Below are 24,508 nucleotides of genomic sequence, written 5' to 3'. Positions count from 1 at the left end.
GGTCGAGTCTCTATCTCATCTTCTGACCCTTTTGAATCTTCTGAATAGAGTATATCTGATGTATCCCCCAGTAGCCTAACTTCCTGTGCTGCGACACTATCCACCAACTATTTTCCAAATGCACCTCCTTCCTTCTCCATCGAAAAGAGATCTAAGTCAAGCTCCATGACTCCTATAGCATGTAGGATTAGAATGAATACCGATGCAACTGATGCTCTCCTAAATTTGGTGGATCAAGGGAGAAAGAGATTAAAAATCGCCTCCAAGATTCTTAAGAGGGACAAGCTTGCTAGGCTTACGCTGTATTGCATTGATGAGTGCATGGCGAAGCTGGAGAGGCTTCCCGATGTTATGCATGAATGCATTCTTGCTACAGGAGAGATATTTAAACATGAGATGAATCGATAGTTCTTCATGCATTATGAGGCACCATTATTGGAAGCTTGGCTACAGAGACAAATGGCCGACTTCTATTGTGTCACACCGCCTATGGCAGCCCCTTTCAGATCAAATGTATTTCTCGAAAGTGTCCCTAATGTTTTCATGTCTTTTCTCATGCATGGTGTGAATCAAGGTGGTACGCATCCTTTCATGGAACAATCCTTCAAGCCTAACACTCATGGTAGCTCAGCTGCATCTCCAACCTAACCCGATGACTTCTTAAGCCATGGATGATGTTGTTTTTTATGTTTGTACTTGATGTTTTGAAAGCTCAGTTGATGTACTTATAATCTGTGCTTCTTGATTTTGGACTCTATATTGTATGTTTAATCTCCATAAAGGAGATTTATTTTGAGGCAGCCCTTTGTTTTGTTTTGGGATGTGCCTGTATAATATTAGATGAAACAAATTATATTGTGCCATAATGATATACCTATTGGATGACTCCATGAAATTTACATGTCCTGTGTTGGTTTTTTTGTAGATGGACACCTTGCGTGAGCTGATGGACTTTTTGATTGATGGGGATAATTATTGGCAAGATGTTATAACCAAACTCATAAGTAGTAAAATCATTCGTGTCAATGATTTTAGCGTGGTTTTGAAGATGCCTTGTCGAATCCGTCCATTCTCCGATCATGACCTCATTACAGACATACTGAGTGGCTATCCAGATAGGGGTTACGATCACTTTAAAATGATGAACACAATCTTCCTACAGCTAGAGCAGTTGCTAATGTCACGTGGCCTAATAGCTAGCACCCACTGCGTGACTGCTCAGGAGCAATTGGTCTATTTTCTGTACTGCATAGGTCATAGTGTCACTAATAGGATTTTGGCCGAAACTTTCCAGCACTCGAGGAAGACAATATCATGGCACTTTAATAATGTTCTGAAAGTCACCTGTTCATTGAAGCAGAAGTTTATAGTCCAACCTAGTGAGGATGTAGGTGTGCACCCACGCATCTATGAAAACAACCTTTTCCATCCTTATTTTATAGTACCCCCGAACCTTCTTAAGCTTAATCTTTGATTTTCATCTTCATAGTTGATGTCTCTAACATACTTAGGTTGCATCATAGAATGCTATTGGCGTAGATGATGGTACGCACATACCTATCCTGATCAAGAAAAGCAAATAATCCCGCTTTCACAATCGAAAGGGTACCATTTCTTAGAACGTTATGGCTGCAGCTTCATTTGATCACTCATTCCTTTTCGTTTATACTGGATGGGAGGGATCGACAGCCGACATGAGGGTTCTCCATTGGTGTATCGAGTCGGGAGATTTCAACATGCTGGAAGGTATCCATATTATCTCTCTTTTTTAGGGTTTCAATATTTTATTAACTTTCGAAGTCATTTTCACATTGCATGGTTGGGTACAAAAAAATATTACCTTATCGACTCAGGATATGCCAACATGGATAAGTTCTTTGCTCTTTATCAGGGAATAGGTACCACCTAAGTAGCTTCAACAATCCTCGGGCATGATGATATTCCAATTGTAAGGATCTATATAACCATCAATATGTGCAATTACGAAATTGTATATAGAAGGCCTTTGGTATTCTGAAGAAGCAATCTAAGATTTTAAGAACTTTCATATCATACGCCTTCAAGGTGCAGAAGCGTATTGTTATAGCTTGTTACATTATTTACAACTTCATAAGATGCAATCAAGGTAATGACAAATATTTCAACATGTCATTGGCACCTTTGCCTATGGACCCGAACGGGGATGATGTCGACCCCTATTTGATTGTAGGGGACGATGAAATCCGTAGAGACAAAGAGCTGCACAATTCGATAGCTAATAGGCTATGAATTGCTCATAACCAACAGAGTATATTTCATAATTGGAGCTATATAGTGAAGTTCATGTGTATACTAATTGTAGCATAATTTATGTTATTATGTATAATGTGTTTGATATTGATTGCACATAAATACAGAATCTCGAGGGGATGTTCAGTGAGTTCTAGTAATATATTCAAAAAGATTCTATATGATTTTTGAGAGCCGTACATGAGGGATTTATGACTCCTAATTTGAGTATCAGCGGGAAGTCTTCGAGTATAAGCATACCTTATACAAGAAGTTTCCAACTAAAGAGGAGGCCATTGCTATACTTAATAGCTATCTACGATCTTCTTGCTCCTCTCTCGAACAATATGATGACAATAAGTTTAAAGAGGACAGAATCCTTATTGGCAGTCTCATGAATGTGTGTGCACGTGATGGTACCCTACTTCTGGTTGTAGTTGCCTTTGTTATAAGCTTTCTTCTTCGGCTTGTGGTTGGATATCTTTAATTTATATTGTCTATGCTGTAATATTGGATGCCCTCTTTGTGGACTTTAACTCGAAGTATTTTACAAGTTAATGGTGTTTTAGAATTTTACTTTTTGCCATAGTGATGATATATTTGGACTTGTTCTGCACAAATGTTTAATTTGCTGTGTAAGTTGTTTTGGATTTATTTCCTTCTTGATTTTGAATTTTTGGCAGCTTGATTATTGGGTTTTGGATTTAAATTATTGTCATCCCATTTTGACCATGATCTCTAAGCTTAATTCCCCCTTTGTTATTCTTTGCCAGCATTTTTTGATTTGTTCATGAATGCTTAGGTAGAGAACAGGTCTCAAGCAATGATGAGTATCATGGCATGGTTAATTTGGCACTTTTAAAATGCTAGAATTATTTCAGCCCTCATGTGCCACAGCACATTTCTTCTTCTGATACTATTCTAGGCAACTATTAATGATGTATTTGAACTTTAACTTCTTGGCAGCTCATGAATGTGCCGTTTTGTGCTATGTTTAACTTGTTGGCAGCCCCTTCTATTATACATATTTGGATAATTGTTTGGTTGTATTTGGATTGTATGGTGGGCCCATATTCCACATGCTCATCCTAAAATATACAACTAGATTTTTGCCTCTACTGCCTTGGTTATTATTTTCCAAATGATGTGTCAATGGAAGTTGCAACTGATGGGAATAGGGATATATTCTCTGCATATTGTGCTTTGGTTATTATTTCCCAAATGATGTGTCAATGGAAGCTGATAACTGTTCACATTTGCAGATAATTATCCAGAAACTCATATATTTTGGATCATCTAGATCCCATGTTAGCAGGTCTGCTATACAAATTATTCATGCTCGATCCTCATTTTGGGTTGTCACTGTCTTATATTTTGGATCAAACTAATATGTCTTCCTTTTTACTCTCTTTTTTGGGTTTGGATAATATTTTGTTTCACAGCATTTTGGCTTATTTTGCCATTATAAATTCTTGTTGGATAACTTTTTGTTTTATTGTATAGTTCTTATTACTTCTAAGTTAATATAGATTCAGTCCTCTTTTATCAAATGTTATAAAGTTGAACATAATATCATTTGAGAAGTCTCAAGTACACAAGGAATTCAAAAATAAATATCATTTGTTGCAGAAAAGAGCTCGGTCCGTCACGTGAGGTATTATTTGTTCTGACCCATGGGCCTCACGGTTTTGCCCTTTAAAAGGTGCCTCATGTAAGAAAAATTTTTTCTTCCTTATAAGCTCGAGTCTTCCTTAATTCACAATCGATGTAAGACTATTGGTGCTCTCCACATTATTAGAATCACAACAGAGCCCCCCAGTCAGGAGGGACTCCAATGTATACAATCCGAAGAGTCCCACAGTCAGTCAAGGCGGACCTCAGTCCTAGAGAATCGAGGCGGACCTCGACCTCTACCTGGCATACTATTGTTGCGGACAAGGGCTCGGTCTATCACATGACGTATTATCCGCTCTGACCCATAAGCCTCACGATTTGGCCTTTTAAAAGGTACCTCACGTGGGAAGAATTTTTTTCTCCTTATAAGTGTGAGTCTTCTTTGACTCATAACTGATGTGGGACTATTAGTGCCCTCCATATTATTAAAACCATAACATCATTAGAAATAAGAAAGAGCTTCTCCAATATTTGCAACTACTGTTCTAAGGTTGCTAGATAAGTTGTATCAAAAGAAACGTAAATTGACAGGCCAAGGGCATTCTTGGATTTTTGAAAAAAATTCATCCTCTATTCCTCATGGAATAGAAACTTATTCCCATGTCAACCAAATAGGGGTTGGAATAATACTACATTAATTGCACTAAAATAAATATGGAATATCATATTTTCAATCAAACAGAAATCTAGAATAATAAGAGTGAATAGCTATTCATCAAGAATTCGTATCCCTATTTCAGAAATAAAATTTGAGTGTCCAAACACTACACTACCCTAGTGTCAAAGGAGAAAAACAATCTGACACCCAAATAGGCCAGAAGGAGTTCGTGCTAACATACCAAGTGACTAAATATTAGACTTTGTTTGTCTTCTCTGCATGTTTTTTGGGCTTATGTTGCTATAATGTGCTACTTTTCACGGTGGTGTTATTTCCTTTTTGATTAAGTCAATTCTTTCTCTTTATTTCAAGTCTTATCTTAGATCAAAAATATCCTTAGCACACTTAACTCATCAAGAACATATTTGATTAGAGGAAGTTAGACTCCGAAATAAAAATAGAAAATGAGTGATTTCAATTCCAGCCCTCTAATTAAGAAGAGTTCCATTCTCTTTCGGATTCCGAAGGAGGAATGGGAATGCAATCTCCCTAAACTTAATTTCTATTTTTTTTTTTAGTACACAAAATCTCTGATAATTCAAATACTAATTCCGGCCTCAAACTAAATATATTGAAGGATATGATCATTCTAATTTTTATTTCAATCTTCTTTAATTTCGATTCTAATTTTAATTTTAGTCACGAATCAAATACCCCAAATGGAGTTGCACAAAGACTATCGAGTGCCTGCAGCCATCTTTCAGTGCCTTTTATTATGTCTTAGTGTTTTTTTCTGTTTTATCTTGTTCTTTAATCGCCAACCAAGCAAAGCCAAACCACATTGACTCCATCTGCAGGCAACAAGGACTCATCCAAAAACAAAGGACTAGAACATGCGCATTGAACATATAGTGGAAATTGAGGCAACTGGGTTCAATTAGCTGCAAGCACTTCAGTTACAATCTCTCACTACTTATATTGTCAGCATTTCATAATTTTGCCACTTTTTTTAGCTATCATAGTCCCATATTAGGCATTATTGGATCTTTGAATAGTCGAAAACTATAGTAGTAGGACTAAGACTAGATTAGATATAGATTGAATATCAGTACATCTATATTCATATTTATTTTATCTTATAACTTCGAATACAGATATGGAGTTCGTTACCCAAATAATATTAAAAAAAATTATTTACCAAACTAATGTATTTTTTAACTTATTTACAAAATTAATGTAAATCTATAAAATACCATTTGAAATGATGTTTTTTTGGTGAAAAATGCCATTCCAAATGACGTTTTATAGTGTCCACGTCACCACCTCCCTATCCCCGTGAATCACCAAAAAAACATTAAAATCGCCATTTGAAATGGCATTTTCAAAAAAAAAAAATTGGACCTCCGGGCCAGAGAGGGGGAGGGGCACGCCACCGGGCCAGAGAGGGGGGGGGGCGCTCGCCGCTAGGGGGCCGCCGAGCCACCATCAGGCCAAGGAAGGTGGGGTGCGGGGCCACCGTCGGGCCAAGGAGGGGGGGCGCGGGGCCGTGCCGGGCCAAGGAGGGGAGGGTGGCCGCCATTGGGGGGACCACCGCCGGACCAAGGAGGGGGTGCGGCCGCCGCCAGGGGGGCTGCCGCCGAGCCAAGGAGGGAGTGGGGGCGCAGGGCCGCTGCCGGGGGCCGAGGAGAGGGAGAGAAGAGAGGGAAGAGGGAGAGAAGAGGAGGAAGAGAGGAGGAAAGAGAGAAGAGGGAGGAAGAGAGCTTACCCCGTCGGAGAGAGAGAGAGATCACCGAGCCAAGGAGGGCACCGCCGAAGCTAGCCGTCGGAGAGGGGGAAGAAGCTTCAAGTATTTTTTTTTTTTTTTTGTATATAACACCTAATTATGCCATTTGAAATGACATTTTTGAAAACGTTATTTCAAATGACGATTTTAATTATTTTTTTTGATGATCTATGGGAGATGGAGAGGTGGTGACATCGACACTACAAAATGCTATTTGAAATGATATTTTTTATAAAAAAATATCATTTCAAATGATATTTTATAGATTTACATTAGTTTGATAAATAAGTTAAAAAATATATTAATTTAATAAATATTTTTTTTAATATTATTTGGATAATGAACTCTAAGGATATAGATATTAATCAAATATAAAAATTCATATCCATATTTATTTTTAATAGATACGAATACAAATCGAATATTAAAAATATAGATATAAGTCAGATTTTTAAATTTTATAATTATTGAATCAAATATATTACTAAATAGATAATAAATCAAATTAATAATTTATTAATATAGTTATATATATTTTTTAAAATCAATAAATGCTATATAAAATTAAATAAAATTATAAATAAAATTAAATATTTAAATATTGAATAAATAATTGTATCCATATTTATTTTTTTTGAAAGATTTAGATACGAATTCCAGTTGGATGTCTAAATTTCTATCAAAATTCACATAGATTTGAATACAAAAGTAAATCTGGGTACATATCATCTTGCCCACTTTCACTTCCACACTGCAAATATTCTCGTAGCCATGAACTGAATTGGGCCCAAAGTAGTGTAGTTACATGGAAAACTCTTTGCGCACCGCGCACGTTGTAGGATTTCGACACCACATGCAGTGGTTGGCATTTAATGTGCGTTGGAAAGGGACTACAGGCGGATCCATTCACTGATGGCATTTACGACGCACATTAAACTCCAGAAGGATAAAATGATTTAGTTCGCATTTTAATCAACTTACTAGTTATTAACCCGATTAGATAAAAATCTCTAGAACTAATACGGTATTTGATTGAAATCATAAAAGAAAGAATGAATGACTTCCATCAACAATTTAATTTAAAAAATATAAAAAAATAAATAAAAAAATAAATTATCCATCTATTCTGACCAACAATTTTACGTCCTTTCAAATTTAAAAGAGAAAAAAAAAATAGATAGAACATTGAACGATGAATTTTAATATTGACAAAATTATCTCTCATTAATTTTTTTGATAAAAATATAATACTACTTTTTCATTAATATTATTTATATATATTTTTATATATATTATTAATTTTATACTATTAAATTTTATTAATTATTATTTTAATTTTAATATATAATTTTTATAATTATAATTAAATAATTAGATTATCATCTGTTTCTCTATTTATATTTATTATTTTTAATTAACTATTTATATAATATTAATTAACTATTTAAATTAAATTATAAATTAATTAATTATTTATATAATTAATTTATTAATAATTAATTTATAAAATCATGTATTAAATAAAATTTTTATATAATTTTTAATATAATGATAGATTACAAAGATTATAAGTTTATAAAATTTTTATTTTTTTAATATAAATAAATATTATAAATTAATAATAATAATATTTTTATCAAAAGATAGTTTTGTAAAATATCATCTATCTTTTTTATTTCTCCTATTCCAAATAGAGGAAGAAATCATTTCGATCCACCCTTCCATATTTTATCAAACATACGAGAGGATGGATAAAAAATCCATCCATCCTTTTTTCCATCCATCTTTTTTTCTTTCATCCATCCTTCAATTCATCTTTCATACTAAATAGAGGGCAAATATTTGCAGCTTGAGTATGCCAAGAAATCATAGGTGGATTCATGAACAGAGTAGCCAGCGAACTCTTTATGACTTGCAGATAGAACAAGTACAATGCAAGCTATATTCCTGTTCATTTTGTAGGTTTGGCTTCCAGGTTCCTAGAAACAGATCATGCATAACAACGTCCCATACCTTCTAAAATACAAATTCATAATGCTTTATTGGTCATTGTAAAACTTAAAACTTATTCACCATGAAAACAAAAATATGGCAAAAGAATCTTTAACAATTTTATTACAAAACACAAACTCAAATCCAGTTTATGCAATAAAAAAATTTATCTTGCATCTAATTTCTTTGGTAGTAGAATCATTAGAATATCAACTATTGTCAATTCAGTAATCCCAAGCCTGTAACTACAGCTTGACTTCTTCAAAAATTTGTTTCACAAGGAACGCAGGTCTTTGTTTCCAACAAAAGACAATCAATGTAGGTGAGGACATAAGTTCTCTGGATGTTCCCAAGATTGTCATATCAAAACAATGCTAGTTATAAATTCCAGGTCAAAAATCCCTATCACCGACTGTTTCATATTTCCTAATCTCAGTAGATAGCAAATCAATCAAAATGATGAATCAGAAAACTCCTTTACATGGTTCACAGGACGAAGTTGTAGCATTTGCAACCCAGTCATGTGCCGTCATGTCAAATGCTAGCGGAATGAAAATTGATGTCTCACTACACATCCATATAAAAACTGCAGACAGAAGAACTAAAGCCAGCCGTTGCAGCAAAAAAGATTAAGCATAATTAACACACTAATAGCATCAACCATCAGAATAAGAACTATTTTTGATAAAGCTTTCAGTATCCAATTGAACTCTAAACAGTTAAATAATTATACTGCCTAAAACTAAGTTTCAAGAGTTGCATCATCTCCAAAAATACTCTCTATCTCAGATTCTCAATAATGTCTTTGAGCTCAGTATCAAATTAACACATGAATTGTTGCAAAACTAACAAAATCAAGCAATCTAAGATGAGCTTTACTCAGCGTAAAATGTGTTCATGCCTCAGTAACCGGGTACTCAAAAACCACATTTTTTCCAGTAAGTTTGCGATAAACTCCAGCAAAGCTGTCCAACTTATACTCAGTGTTGTTCCTCTCTTTTGGGTCTAAGAAGATCTGCCATAGTAGAAGACATTCAGTGAGAGCAGAATAAGGAGTCTCACAGCAGCAAAACAAAAGGTGCAGAAGAAGAAAAAGCAAAAGAATGCGGGGAGAGAGAGGGGGGGGGGGGGGGGGGAATAAAATTTATTTAGAAAAGTATCCAAAAGTAACAAGAATGACAGCAGGCAGAAAGAACTCATTCTCCCATTATTTTTTTTCAAAAGTCAAATTTAAGTCATATATTTTGCTAATAATTTTCTCTAGGCAATTAACACCATCCACAACCATATGTTCATTATCATAATCTAGACTCCACCCACAAGCACATAACAGTAAGTTAATTAATGACCCCAAGAAAGGTTAGAGCTACCATATATAAAGATATTGTTATAACGCCACCAAAAAAGCAAATTAGTTGGTTTTTTTATTAGCGCCATACTATCTCAGCAAGTAATAAACAGCACTGTAAGCTACACCATTAGCATGCCACAAATGTATGGTTCAGCTTTTGCACAAAATCACCACCAAAGGACCCAATAAGTATGGTTATTTATTGGTAAAACAGCAATCATTAGTAAGAGCCAACAGATTAAAATCATATCAAAGCAGTTCCTTATAGTGAAAGCAATCATTATGCGATGTGTAATACAATAAATATCTACCATGAATTGAATTGGAGCATGCCCAACGCACAGAAAACAGAACCAGGAATATAGGCACTCTAATATTTCTTTCATTCACTTAAATGTGCAAGGCATGCTTTCATACCTTGATGATCTTAGATCCATCAAGACGATATCGAATACGTTTTCCAACAATCTCTGCTGGATACACAATGTCCTCCAACATAGCTTCATGCACATGTGTCAGTGTGCGACTTCGAGGCCGGACTACTGCAGAGCCCTTTTTCGGTGGTCTCAGTATCCTTCTAGTGGCAATAAATATCACATCCTACAAAGCAACATGAAAAACATGCCAACAATTATTTAACAAGATAAAGACAAAGTATACCTGCAAACAATATTAATGCCTAATTTTCTGCTAACAAAATCAAGCAAAGCATAAGACAATTCAAAATCATAAATTCTCTGACTTTGCCACTGAATTTCTTCTCCATTTCCCGGACAAGCCTCACATGAATCTTTCGGAAAGCTTTCCTCAGTCTGTAAGGTACATGGATAACAACAGCTTTCCGATTCCCCGCAACATCAATTTGACTATTGGAAAGAAAAAATTGCAGGGCAAAATCATCAATTCTCAGAAAGACATAATGCACATACTTAGATTCAACAAATAATTTCCTTACACAGCTGAGTTAATGTAAAGATCCTTCAAGTCACTTTTAAGCTCCTGATTGGTGTTCTCCAAATCAAAAAGGGCCTGCAAAGATGAGAAAACCAAAATTTATCAAAATCATTAAATGGCTTATAAAGGCCATCACATTACTTTCATAAAATAACCTGTGCAACTATCTCCTCGAACTCAGTAGGCTCAACATCCTTTTCCTTCTGGATTTTCTTCCTTGCTGTATACATTTTGCTGATGTTTCTGCTGTGACTCCTATCAACATCAGCAATGTTAAAAATAGCGAGAAACTAACCAAACTTGAAGAACATATGCTGTGGAACAATCCACCAAAGTTAAAAAGCACATTAACAAACTAGTTACATCAAAGAGTGACCATTCTAATAGATTTCACTTGTCATGTCCTGCAATTATCTGTTACATCATAAAAAAGCTGAAAACAATTAAATTTCTATGAACAATGCATATGCAATATTTAGTTATTGCAGGTAACAGCACTATAAATGTGAAAAAATAGTTCTTAATGATCATAGAGCTAAAGTACATGGTCATCAAGTAGAGAACATCTAGAATTGTATGTACTCAATATGCACAATAGCTCAGACATGAGGAATTGTTTAATCTAGTGAAATGAGACCTGAATGAATTCTTATTAGTGTAACAATCGACACCACAGAAAAAGCACCACACAAAGATAAATTACAGATCAACATTCACAAGTATCAACATCCACAAGCCAAAAGGAATTCTATGATAAGTAATATAGGAGATAGAGAAACAGTTTCATATTCAAAAGGGTGAAAAGACACCTAATACAGCATATAATAAAAGCATGAGATTGAATTTTTAAAAAAAAGGTAAAATCAATGTGTGTGCGTGTGTTTGGGGGGGGGGGGGGGTTGAAAAGACACCTAATACAGCATATAATAAAGCATGAGATTGAATTTTTTAAAAAAAATCAATGTGCGTGTGTGAATGTGTCTATGTGTATATATATGTATGTATATGTATATGTAAAATCAAGGAGAAAGAGTTTCATATTCAAAAGGATGAAAAGACACCTAATACAGCATATAATAAAGCATGAGATTGAATTTTTTTTAAAAAGGTAAAATCAATGGTGCATGTGCGCACGCGCGCACGTGTGTGTATATAGGTAAAATCAATGTCTATATTTAGAAAGGGGTTGCATTAGAACTCTGTTTAGATGCTAAAGATCACATCCAACTAGTCACAACCTTTAAGAGAAAGATAAAACCATAACGCACAAATATATGTTACTAATTTCTTTTCACTTAAAAATTGCATCACCCAAGCAAGCAGGACAAAAATCTATCCAAATAGTCCAGATAACTTCCATAAAACTCTAAATTAGGTGAGATTTCATACATGGTTCATGTCCAAAAGAAAAAGTTATCTTTTTTCCCAAAAAAAGCATTTCCAACCATGAAGAGTGAAGTCTTGAACTGAGGCAAGCACTATATACATCGTTTACACCAAAACAAAACCCTGTTACAAATACAAAATAACTATGTAAAATGATGTTGCATGCTTAATTTATAGAACCATTCATTTTGTGCATATAACCTGCTCAACCTTCAAGCCCAACAAAAAAGGGAAAGCGAAAAGGGGGGAAGGAAGGGGGAGTATTTTGTAACATTATCAGTCAAAATGCATAAACACATAATGTTAAAGTACATGAACTAATGCTAACACATTGTATTCAATCTATTAAACATTATAATACTGTTTCATTATGTACCTTTCTAATTAGCAGCTCCATATTAATACAATACAAACAATAAACGCCATCTTCAGTCGAAAACATTAGCATGCTGTTTCAGCTGGAACTCCAAAACCAAAACATCCAGCTTCATCCAAATTGGATCCAAGACTGTGTGTTTGAGAGTTTTGGCCAAACTTAACATACAAGTCAGAAAGCACTCAGGTCAGGGACGCATTAAGAACAACAACAATTTTGTTCCATTGGTTTGAAAATGTGTTTAATACTCTGCAGCTCTTGGAAGTGAAAGGAAATAATTCAACTTGCCAGCTGAAGCCTAGCTCAGAGAGCACTTGTCAAGTGCTCTGGATCAAAGATAGAATCAATGAAGTTTCCAATCTTTTAAATTGTATTGCAACATCCATACAATGTAAAGATTGGTACTGCATTTGTTTCAGCAAATCACATCCTATCTTCGACTGAACTCCTATGGGGGAAAAAAAAAAAGCCATTTTCCTGAATTCCAACTTAACTGTTCTGATAATTTACTCCTACAATATAATATTTCAATAACAGAGCACAACCTATGACACCACAAACCAGTTTTCAGGTGGGTGTCTTTTTTCTTTTTTTTCCCTTTTTTTTTTTTTTTGTGGGAGGAGGGTGGGGGGTCACGCCATTTTCTTGAATTCAAAAAATGTATTTGAACAGCACGAATTAAAAAGATTAGGAAATGCAGTTCAAGATAGAAATTTACAATGAAAAACAATGAGATTGTGCTATGCTTTTATATCAACTTAAACACCCTAACCAAACCAAACTAATCGAGAATTCGCTTTCCTGGACAGGATATCCAGATATCATGACATTCTGCCCACAAAATCGAATCTTTCTATGTAACTCCACCGATGCTTCTCAGACGGTCAGAAAAGTTCAATTCAATCCGAGGATAAACCCTAAGAATATCGTTATACCAATAAAAGTGCAACAACATTATTTTTTCTTTAAAAAAAAAAAAGAACAACCCTTCGAAAGATTCTCATCTGCGGTGCAAAAGAGAAAAACAACAGCCAGAAAATCTAGAAAAACGGAGAAAGGGAAAAAGAAAGAGAGTACCCAAATCAACAGCGAGAACAAAGATCCAGATCTGAACAAAGATCAAAAAGCGTTCGTTAATCGGAGATCGAGGAAAAGGATAGTAGGGTCAGAGAAAAAGTGATTGGAGCGGAACAAACCTTCGAAAACCCTAGCTGCAGCCTTCGAGCATCGAGAAAAACCCTAGGTAGGGGAGCGGCAGGAGTTAAATGATGGAGGATGTGCCGACGGACGGCCCAGATTGAGTGTGATGAGCGGCTCGTACGATCTCATGGCCGTTCCGGTCACGGAGTCACTTTTATCGTGTCCCTTATTTTTAACGGTCTGATGGATGGCAATCCGGGAGGCGAAATCGACCAATCGGATTAAAAACCATCTCTTTCTCTAATTGATGGACCATCTTGGTGACACGATTGTGCCTTGCTTGCAAAGATTTAGGGAAATATACTAAACGTCAACCGTCTGATCTTGATCTGAGTAATGGTAGTTGGTCCCTTGCCGGTAAACAGAAGTTTTGTATGGACTATTGACATATATAAAGGTGCCACTGCCTATCTATCCAAAGACAATCTGAATCATTGAAATCAAATAAGAAAACACAGTTTAGCTAGCTAGATGCCATTGAAGAGTTTCAAGGGGGAAATGATACCAGAGAAAATTGGCTTAAAATGGATGTATCTAATGGACGGCTTCCTAATAACATTTCTTTGAATGGAAGAGGGATCTCATAATATTCTTGCCAACGTCTATGCTACAATAAATTTTCATTTCATGCTCATTGCTTTGAAGATGTATATGACAATTCAGTAAGATGTCATATCTTTCTCTTTGGATGCTAAAGAAAGGCTTTGTGGTCATCACATGAATTGTGTTTTCTTCCTAGCGGCATCTCGGTTAAACAGTGTGAATCCATTGAAAGCATTTGGTGTACTCCTAATTTCATGCAGGCTTTCCTGGCACTCAAAAGGAGTGCATTGCAAAAGTACTTCTGTTAATGATGCTCCAACTAAATATTTATCTTTTTTATTTATGAGAATTCGACGTTCATTTGAATAATATGCACGAGCATCTAATTTGGATGCCTCTTAAAGTTAAAAAAATAGAAAAAAGAAAGAAAAAGAAAGGAAGAAATTATTGTGAAAGCTTTTAGTATGTAATACACCTATTTTAGTGCTACACTTTCTTCTCCTTTTTGGGAAAACATTCTCTAGTGCCACACTTGAACTCTCACCGGTAGCATATACATTGTATGTAACATATAATTGTACAAACAAGATTGTGATGTTGTCCAGACTTTCTTGAGTCTCAGACTGAGTGTTTATTGCTATAATTCGCCATCTCCCCATGCCAATGGACTTTGGACGGAAACCATCATTCCATGGAGCATCCTGCGATTCAAATCAATATATGATGACTCGTATATATTAATTCCATGCAAAAACAACTTCCCCAATAGTTTCAAATGGCACTGCAATGAACAGATGAGAGTTAACTTCGAGGTCTTGGATATAAGCTAACACGATAATATGCACATTGTCTGTCTTAGATATACTAATATGTTCATGATCAGTGAAGGATGTTTCTTTTTTAAATGGTGAGGTGGTGTTCCTGTTCATTTTGTTTGAGAGAATTCTTATTTTTTGTATTTTATTTCTTTCTCTTCTCCCCTCATCTCTTAGGCGCACTACTCATCCACTTTATAGGGATAATGCATCGTTTATCTAATTATATATAAACTTATCTGGAAAATTTCAACTACAGAAAGTTAACTAGATAAGCTCCAAAGATAAATGGTTGTTGAGTCTCAGAAAAATCAAGCAACAATGAATTATGATTCTATACACAGCTAGAAAATAATATGGAAATTTGAAGTTCAGACTATGCAAATACTTTCTGATGGCCATATTCCGATGTTCGAACAAGAACAATGATGATTTCACAAAATGAAAGCATCAATCCCAGCAACCCAACATTGACTTTAAGCAAAGAGAGGTTCAACTTTGGGAAGGCCAGCAGATAAGTCAAGCTAGACATCAATCAGAACAATACACATTGAATTTTTATTGGTCCATTGTAGATTGAACAATACACATGCTTTATGAAGATTAAACATTAAAACTTACGTTCCAGCCATAGAATTTTCCGAGACTTATAAAGTAGAATTTCAGATGGAAAGAGAACGCATAAACACAACCAAGCTATAGAGAAACAGAATACGGCACCAGCAAATGACGTATAACCAAAGTGGCACCTGCGTTGGTAAGGAGGCTATGAATAATAAAAGTTAGATACAATAGCCAATAGGGAAGACGAATCCTTGAAAACTAAAAAGATGAATGACACTCCAGCAATACTACTTCGATATCCCTTGTGCCATGTATGCATTCTTCCTTTAAGATAACAAATTCACATGGAGAAACCTAAACAGTTGTTTCGACCACCCATGAAAGTTTGAATCAGGACATCACAGGCATAGGTAAATTAAGAATGAACTGTGCAGTGTAAAAGGTGAAATGATGTCACCGGCCATCCTCAAGGTCTTTGGAAGCACAAAAAATAGATCAAAGCCGACCAGAACCACATCAGCGATGAACCATGGTAACAATTTGAACTAAAAGGCTTGGGAGGTACCTCCTAGGGCTGATGAATAGCGAGCGACGAACAGTGAATGATAATTGATGACGACGAATGAGGATGACCGACGATGAGAGAATATTGATGGACATTGGAGCGGCCAACCGATGGTGGAGATAGAGAAAACTTTAAAATCCTAGGTCTCAAGTCTCAAGAAGATGAGAAATTGAGAAATACCAACGATGAAAAAAGATCGAAAGAAGGGAGAGTGGGTAGGAGCTGTACATGTTAGGGGCCTTAGGATTGATGAATGATGAACAATGATCGACGACTGATAATGACAGATGAGGACGACCGATGATAAGAGAACACCAACGGACTTTGGAGAAACCAACTAACGAAGGAGGTAGAGAGAAATTCCAAAACTCGAGAGGATGAGAAATCAAAAAATACCAATGTCAGCGATGGAGGAAGATGGGAAGAGGGATTCTAATATCGGATATTCAAATGAAATAAGACTTTTCAAAATGAACAGAAGATGAGATTTGCTTAAAGTTAAAACCAATTAGCTAACTGGCTAATTGGCTAGAAATCGAGCTAACTCATGGTTTATTTAAATGACTAAACCTATTTGATTAGGGATCAGGCTCGGATTGAATATTTGGACTATTGATTGGGCTTGAATTCAAGCTCGGACTTGAGCTGATCTTGGATGGGGCCAAAGGCATATCCGAGCATAGCCCAAAAGACAAACATGCCCTATAAGTAGGCCTAAGTATGGCTTGAACTGTTGCCAAAGTTCAGTTCCAACCTGAGGGGTTGATTGATCAAGGAAAAACCTGTCTTTGATATCATGAAAAATTTGTATTGAAAATGACATCAGAACTACTACTTATATTTATCACACTAGTATGCTTTATATAGTTGAGCCCTTTGATTTTAGGAATTAGATATAGTAGAATACAATAATTAAATCTCATAATTATAAAAAAGATACTAGAGAATAAAATCTCATGATTAATTATGAGAAGATACTAGAGATCTTATATATTATAATGCATAGTAAAATCCCATGATTTGGTACACATACTAAATATGAATATGACAAATGGACCCCATGATCTTTGGAGATTGATATGGATTAATATGCCAAAATTCTACAAAAAATATATAGCAGTTGTGATATCTGAGATTCTATAATGAGCTGCTGCATGCAATATGTGGCAGCTGTGATATCAAAGATTCAATAATAGATGAGATTCTAACAACTTTAATAGAACATACCCATCCAATGCAAGAAAAGATCTCCCATCCATCCCAATGGCTTCAATACTACTATCATCCAAATCATCCACAAATACAAGAACAATAACCTAAAGAAGTGGCTAAAAAAGAAAGAGAGAAGAAGAGCAACTGATGTTTGAGAAAACGACGGAGAGAACGATCATAGAGATTATGGTTGTGGTCTGGGATCTTTGCCATCCTAGTGGGTGAATAGCTAGGCAAGTGCAAGAAAGAGCATGGCTCGATGGCCTCATCAATAGATAAGGTATGCTTCAAGAGGTGGTAGAGAATGAACATGCACAACTCTTCCTCGATGAGAATGATTCGCATTGGGGCCAATGGAGTGGTGGCTCCTTAATGGCCGATTGCAAAAAGATGGCTTAAAATTTCTTATAGGAAAAAAAGGGGTCAAACTTGATTAGATTGGTAGATCTGATTGATTCATTCAGCTCTTTCAGGTTTGATCGATTTTTTTGACCATCTTCAAAAGATTTTTCTTTGAACCGAACTAGAGACAAATTTCTCATGCCATACTTGAACCCACACTAGTAATATACAAATTGCACGTTGGGGCCTATTTGGATACTTATACAAGACTAGACTAAAAATCCTATAGGAATCCGATTTGTTCGCTATTTTAGCTTGCATTTTCTAAGAGCTTGTTTAAACCCAGCCTAGATCCTAGCTCTTAGACTGCAGGTTGGAAAAAAGACCTCCCATATGATTGGGTTAGATGGAGTTTTTAATTGATATACAATCATGTTTAGATGAACGGCCCAATTGATAAATCCAATAAAATTTTCAGCTCAATCGTATAAGAACAGCCAAACATATCCTAAAGTTGTAGAAAGTTTCTAACCCTAGTAAATGAAGCACTATTATTGGCACCATGTTTTTCATAGTGCATAAGTCTCACTTGGAACCTTGATTAAAATAAAATCCTACTTCCGCAAACTTGACTTAATTTGCTTAGGGGCTAGGCTTCAGTCCAAAAAGGTGAGATAGGCATGGATTAAAATCTTTTCACAAGGCAGGAAGGATATAAATCCCTCCTACTCCCCAAAAGAAATAAAATAAAATAATTATTGGTGCCTACCTCTCCAAATAACAGACCTTAAGTTCAAATATTAATGGTTTTAAATAACCATAATATGATGTATGTAACAAGATGAGGGACAACTTGGGGTTGAATCATGTTAGAACAATATTTGGTGCAAGTTTGAACCAAACTAAACCCGAGTTAAATATAGAATAAGGATTGCTTAACCAGAATCTGCCCTATACGCTTAACACAACCTGCTCTGACCCGTATAGCTTACCACCTAAACTAAGTGACTCAAGCCAACCTAGAGGCAGAGTCAGGATTAGATGCTCTGTGTGACCTTCACTCAATTTAACCCATCCTGATCTGATCATTTGATCCATACTCAAACTGGACCGAGCCCACAAAATCTAACCAAAACTCCACCCTAATCTTAGAAACCCTTAACCGAAACGGCACAAAACGAGTCGTGTCATCCTTTGCCACCTCTAAATTTACTAATCCAACGGCAACCTGGGTGTTCCTAACCATTCTCTACGATGTCATTGTCAAGCCCCTTTCTTCGTCTATAATAAATCCTAAACTAGTCATTCTCCAGGTTTTGAAATGCCAACGACCGGATCTGATCAGGCTCAGCAATTGGCATCATCCAAACAAACATATATACCCATCATTCTCTTGGCCAGTAATCCCAAAATGCATAATTATAATACTAGAATCTCCCTTCCTACGTACTTCAATATTGTTCGAGCCGCAATTATGCCCACACTAAAAATTCCATATTCCACATGGTAATTTTCTTCGTACATTCTCAAATTAAAAAAAAAAAAAATCTCTAATCTCATGCCATTTCAGAGCCCCAATTACCAAGATGCACTTCAAATAAAACTCGAATTCTTAATCTGATTTCCAAATTATGACGATGAAAACGTTAACAGAATTCGACAGAATTTATTGCAAGTGCACCAATGTAGATTAGGCAAAAACCCACAGTTAATCCACTTTGCTAAACCACACCAGGCCCAAATGAAATAATAAAATTAGATTAACCATAGTTCGCATCAGAGCAATCGGTCCTCCAAAATATGTTAATTTTCTACAAAATTCCCTAATGATCGCTCACTATTACCGCACCAGATATGCTAAAAATTTTAGAGCAAAAAGAGATTTTCTACGGAAAAGAAAAGAACACCATACTGAAATATGTAGAGAGAGAGTAAATAATTACAAGACCAAATATCCTAGTTTAACAAATAAAGAAAGAACCATCAATTAAGACACTAAATCTACTTTCCCAACATCACACTACTCCAAACCCAAAAGGAATCTTTACATCAAAATTGAAGACAAAAAGAGAGGAAAGGAAACTTTTCTCTAACCAGCTCAATTAAAAGCTAAGCGACTACCCATGGGGGGGTTCGGGGGGAGGGGCGGCGGGTTCGGGGATGTTGGGGGGACTGAGGAGCGGCGGCGGCGACGTGGTGGCGGTGGCGGGGATGGCGGGGATGGGCACGGGGAAGGATGGCTGGCAGCTGTCGCCATCGCAGCCGCCGCCGCCGCCGCCGCGGGCCCTGGAGCGGGACCCGTGGCGGAGGAATCCGAAGCCAAGGATGAGACCCAACACGGCGAGGACAGCGACCACCACAAAGAAGATCTTGGTGGCCTTGCCCACGTAGCACCACATGATGGTGGTGGTCTCACCCTAATCTTTCCACCTCTTCGTTCCCTCTTCTTCTCTGTATGGATACAGGACAAAGGAACACCCAGGACGAGAGACTAAAAGCGAGAGAGAGAGAGAGTGTGTTCGGTTGTTGGCTAGTTTGGGCTGTGGTGAATTGTTGGGTTCACGTGGGGCCGTGACAGGAAAAGGTAGAGCTGTATTGAAATGACCTTTTATTACTACCTATCCGGTAAAAAAGTTAGTGTAAAGGTTCTTCGTCCAGTCAATTTTCTTCCCACCTGTACTCCATACCATGAGTAACGGAATGGAAAAACATAAAAATGAGAAAAAAATTAGGAGCAAGAATACAAAAGCATTTCTTGTTCATGCCCTTTTTTTTTTTCTTTGGAATTAAAAATTTTTTAATATAAGATGGAGGTCTGCATTTAAGAAATCTTAATTTAATTAGTTGATAGGCGAAATGTAGGATAATGATTATTCTTCTTATACACAATTTTATGATAGGATATCAGGTAAATAATATTTTTTTGGCATATTATATATATTTTGTTCAATATTTAGTAGCTGGTATAGTATTAGGATAGTTTTTATTTAAAAAAAATGAGGCAAGTACAAGGGAGGGGGGTTGTGGTGTGGCGGGCGCGCTGAGAGGGTTTTAAAGATTCAAGAATGAAAATGCTACTTTGGTACTACTAAATTCTTTAGAAATAGTATAATGTTATTGTAACGATGATCATGTATATAATATTTGTAGAACAATAATATTAACTGGTTATGCACTGGTAAAAGGGATAAATGTTATATTTTGAATGGATATAGTGATTTGATTGCTTAAAGTTTTAAGAGCGGATCAGGGGCAAATTAAAATTGAGAGGATGAATTGCGTTTCCAGCCGGACGGTTGGAAATGCCAACCAAGTACCGCTACCACTGGGAACAGTGAAGTATAAGCGTCTAGAAAATGCGGCAAGTACAGAGCCAGCTGTCTGTCCTCCTTTTTTTTAATTTCCGTCCACTCTTTTTTTTTTTAATTGCTGGATCGTCACCACTCACGAGGGTCTAATTATGATTTGGACTGCGGCCAGTGGACCTGGTCACTGACCACACCACCTTTTTATTTAAATCCTTACAAGATCAAATAAGTGATGCCGGTTATCTATCGTACATATGTCTTGTTGTTTGGACGGATCACCAACCATTATAGTAAAAATCGGACGCGATTAAGGACCAGTACATCGATATTTATATTTATTTTATTTAATAAATATAAATATAAATATAAATATTTATAGAAAATAAAAATTTATATTTATTTTAAATAAATATAAATATAAATCAGATATTGAAAATATAAATATAGATATAAATTATATAATTAAATTATATAATTATAAAATTAAAAATATTGTTAACTGAATGATAAATTTATATGTATATATATAAATTTATATATAAAAATAGATCCGAATGAATAATATTTGGTTTGCTTGCACCTCTAAATCAGCTCTATATAATAATTTCTCCAAAGAGCCAACAAAGTTGAAATGGACAGCTGGGACAAGGTCGAAGATTAGGCTGTAGGTAGGATGGAGAGGTTTGCAGCAGTATGCGAGATCCTTTGTGGGATGGGCGTTTAGTCATGGACCAATTATTAAAGTAATGAAAACAGGTAGGATCAAACAGGCCTCATAGATGATGACTATAGGCTTTAACTTGTTGAAAATCAACAGTAGACTTCAATCATCTTAGCCTTTTGTAAATAATTTTATTTAGTTTCTAGCTTTTATATCAAATTATGTCTAATTCTACAACTCCATAGCTAACATCTTATTGTTAATCGTCTCTACGTGGGACCTATATTAATTAATCTGATATCATCAAAATGTTTTAGATTATGAACCACTGCAAGGAAATCACTTCTATTATTTACGTGTTCGGGTTGTACCTTTTATATGGAAGAATGATTTATTTATTTTCAAGATATCAATTATTGGATCGCACAATATCTATTTTGAGATCTATGTAGATAGAAGAAAGAAAGAGATTAGAGTACTTTAAAACTATTTTGAAATTTAAGTATAAAGATGGAATGAAGGGATTGGAGTGCTTTGAAATCTGTGCAAGATGCGATCCAATAATTGATATTGTTAAAGAAGATCAATCATTCTTTTGCACAAAAAATATAACTCGACCTCATTATTAATCTATCTTCTTTTTTTCTCATAAAGTTAAGATGCTCTTAGGAGTACTTGTTTCCAGCAATAGCATATAAGGATTTGATTGGTTGAGGTATGTCCGACTACAAGATAATATGATAATTATCTAAAATTATTTATCTAGAATAATAATTGTAAGAAAATTAAATTTTATCATATTTAGTTGGAGAAAAAATTATTCCAAAAAATGGCTCTAATAAAATTATTATTCTTGGTTGGAGATAATCTCATATAAAAATATTACCAAATTTTCAATAATGCACTAAAATAAACAATTTAAGTAATGATTTTTTTTTGTTTAGTCTTTTTATTTATTATTTATGACTCATTAAAATAAAGACTATCAATACGAACCATTTCAAGCATTGAAATATATTTACATGAGTTAATAATATTTTTAAAGTAATTATAAATATATTAGAAGGTATACTTTCTATTAAAAATAAATTTTAATATTTTTTATATATTTAAGAATATATTAATTATAAATTATATATGTAATGAATAAATATATTAATTATTAATAAATTTCATGTTAGATTTGTTAATAATTATTAAGTATTTATTAAAGTATTTATAAATAAATATTTGAGCCCACATTATCCAAGCTTGTCTCTAATTTTTTATGCCATCAAACCTTCCTGGTTCAAGATCAATTGCAGATATTCTCCATCCTTCAGGGCTAATCGAACCCCACCTACCGTTCTTTCCCTCCATGCATGCTCTTCAACCAAGTCCATCAAGCTTACCCCGCAGAATTTCATACTGCAGAAAGGATCCATTCTTTCCATTTAACAGAAAAGATGAAGGATTATCAATAAGATTACATCATATTCTAAATATGAATGGGTATCTGAAGCTCAAATCCTTGGATTTAGTTTGTGCAACCTTTTTTACCTTCTGCAGAAACCTAGTACAAGCCATAGATGCTGAAAATATTCTAATCTTACTGTTCCTAAACACTTAGACTTGGTTAACAGATTTGTTCTTGAAAAGTGCAGTGTGCTGACGAATTAGAAAATAGTTTAACAAAGACAAACAATTATATGATAAGAAAAGACAGTAAACTATACAATCTAGTAATGAGAAAATTGTAAAACAATTTAAGCACAATGGATAGATTGGAAAAGATCGTGAGTTATGCAGTGTGCACCTACCAAGGTTAGTGAAATCTATGTTGTGAAGCATAATTTTCAGTAAGAAATAAAAAATTACCTAGAAACATTTTGGATGTTTGGACCCAAAATCTTATGAGTTTTATAGATTGATCAGCACTATCAAGAAAAATCAGCCTAAGCTAGGCTTGCATTCACTACTTGTAGACAGGGCCTTAAAATTTGCTGATCCTCAATAATAGGAGACTTGCCGTCAAGTATAAAATCACCAATAATCACCACAGGAGCAAGATGCACTGCAAAATACTCCAAAAATTCTCTATTCACAAGCTTGATTTGTTGTTGTGCGGCAATCCATGCATATCGAAGGTTCCTTGTGATCCTAATGGTTGTTCCAGGAGAACAGAAGCAATGGCCCTTTTAATGCGATCCCAGAGCATTAAAAATATAAGCTTCTCCAAATAACCAAAGTAATAATGCCATCAGAATTATCGAAATACATGTGAAAAATTTATGAATTTTATTAAAAGATCTCATGTATTAGTTGATTATGATTATAAAGGAAGAAAGACACAATTGTGTTGATAATTTTATGTTTCTTATTATTTACAATCCGACATGTCTTCTAGCAAGTACCAACCATCCATCTATATTATTTCAGGAGTAAAGATCGTCCATAGCGTATAGATTGCACCATAGAGTATTATGCCACAGTCGATAGATACTATTAAGAGATGGACATTATTAATAGTGGTATAACATCATAGCTATAAACAGCGTGTCACCATTGATAATCATCTCCATCTTTTGATGGCAGCCATCGAGCACTCTGCAGCATGATCTGCACACCGGAGAGGATCCTAGGTCTTATTTCTGACCTCCACCACCAGTCCCTGCTGTGCCCCTTCTCTTCCTACGCCTGCCTTTTATCTCATGTCAATCTATGCATGGAGGCTTGGTTTAAAGGGAAAACTGGAAAACTGGAAAACAAACACTAGATCTTAGATTTTCTTTAACCAAGAGCTCCTCTCCGCGTTTCAAAACCCATGTTTATTGACAACCAAAAATCCATGTCATCTGTTCGCCCATTTCGTGTTTCCAATGTTCCCACTTGTCATCTCATCAACTCCTACTCCTACTCATCTCTATCCCAAGCTCA

The 24,508-nt window shown here is 35.3% G+C and overlaps 2 protein-coding genes across 3 annotated transcripts; both read right to left on the bottom strand.

The window, feature by feature from the left end:
- Positions 1–8,966: 8,966 nt before the first annotated feature.
- LOC105036871 (small ribosomal subunit protein eS7) lies at positions 8,967–13,697 on the bottom strand. 2 transcript variants are annotated; one of them, XM_073259406.1, is made up of 7 exons: positions 13,579–13,697; positions 13,460–13,490; positions 10,776–10,875; positions 10,622–10,695; positions 10,409–10,532; positions 10,084–10,266; positions 8,967–9,330 (listed from the first exon to the last, which is right to left on the bottom strand). In XM_073259406.1, the coding sequence occupies exons 3-7, from the start codon at positions 10,848–10,850 to the stop codon at positions 9,211–9,213; spliced, it is 576 nt and encodes a 191-aa protein (XP_073115507.1). In that variant the 5' UTR covers positions 10,851–10,875; positions 13,460–13,490; positions 13,579–13,697; the 3' UTR covers positions 8,967–9,210. The 2 variants fall into 2 exon arrangements, with proteins under 2 accessions (XP_073115507.1, XP_073115508.1); XM_073259407.1 differs by lacking the exon at positions 13,460–13,490 and having other exon boundaries at positions 13,579–13,597.
- Positions 13,698–14,551: 854 nt separating this feature from the next.
- Positions 14,552–20,130, bottom strand: LOC140858697 (uncharacterized protein Os04g0629400-like). The gene is made up of 2 exons (XM_073260008.1): positions 19,718–20,130; positions 14,552–14,826 (listed from the first exon to the last, which is right to left on the bottom strand). The coding sequence occupies exon 1, from the start codon at positions 20,020–20,022 to the stop codon at positions 19,741–19,743; it is 282 nt and encodes a 93-aa protein (XP_073116109.1). The 5' UTR covers positions 20,023–20,130; the 3' UTR covers positions 14,552–14,826; positions 19,718–19,740.
- Between the last annotated feature and the right edge of the window lie 4,378 nt (positions 20,131–24,508).

This window comes from Elaeis guineensis, chromosome 6 (assembly GCF_000442705.2).
Source record: "Elaeis guineensis isolate ETL-2024a chromosome 6, EG11, whole genome shotgun sequence".
NCBI classification, from domain to species: domain Eukaryota; kingdom Viridiplantae; phylum Streptophyta; class Magnoliopsida; order Arecales; family Arecaceae; genus Elaeis; species Elaeis guineensis.
Note: the sequence above shows the minus strand (reverse complement) of the source record. Positions and strands in the feature narration are given on the sequence as shown.

Excerpts from the sequence above, each read along its gene's own strand:
- LOC105036871 (XM_073259406.1), bottom strand. The coding sequence starts at position 10,850 with ATGTATACAGCAAGGAAGAAAATCCAGAAGGAAAAGGATGTTGAGCCT. Across the intron at positions 10,696-10,775 it reads TCGAGGAGATAGTTGCACAG|GCCCTTTTTGATTTGGAGAA; the intron begins GTTATTTTATGA and ends TCATCTTTGCAG. Across the intron at positions 9,331-10,083 it reads ATGGATCTAAGATCATCAAG|ATCTTCTTAGACCCAAAAGA; the intron begins GTATGAAAGCAT and ends CTACTATGGCAG.
- LOC140858697 (XM_073260008.1), bottom strand. The coding sequence starts at position 20,022 with ATGTGGTGCTACGTGGGCAAGGCCACCAAGATCTTCTTTGTGGTGGTC.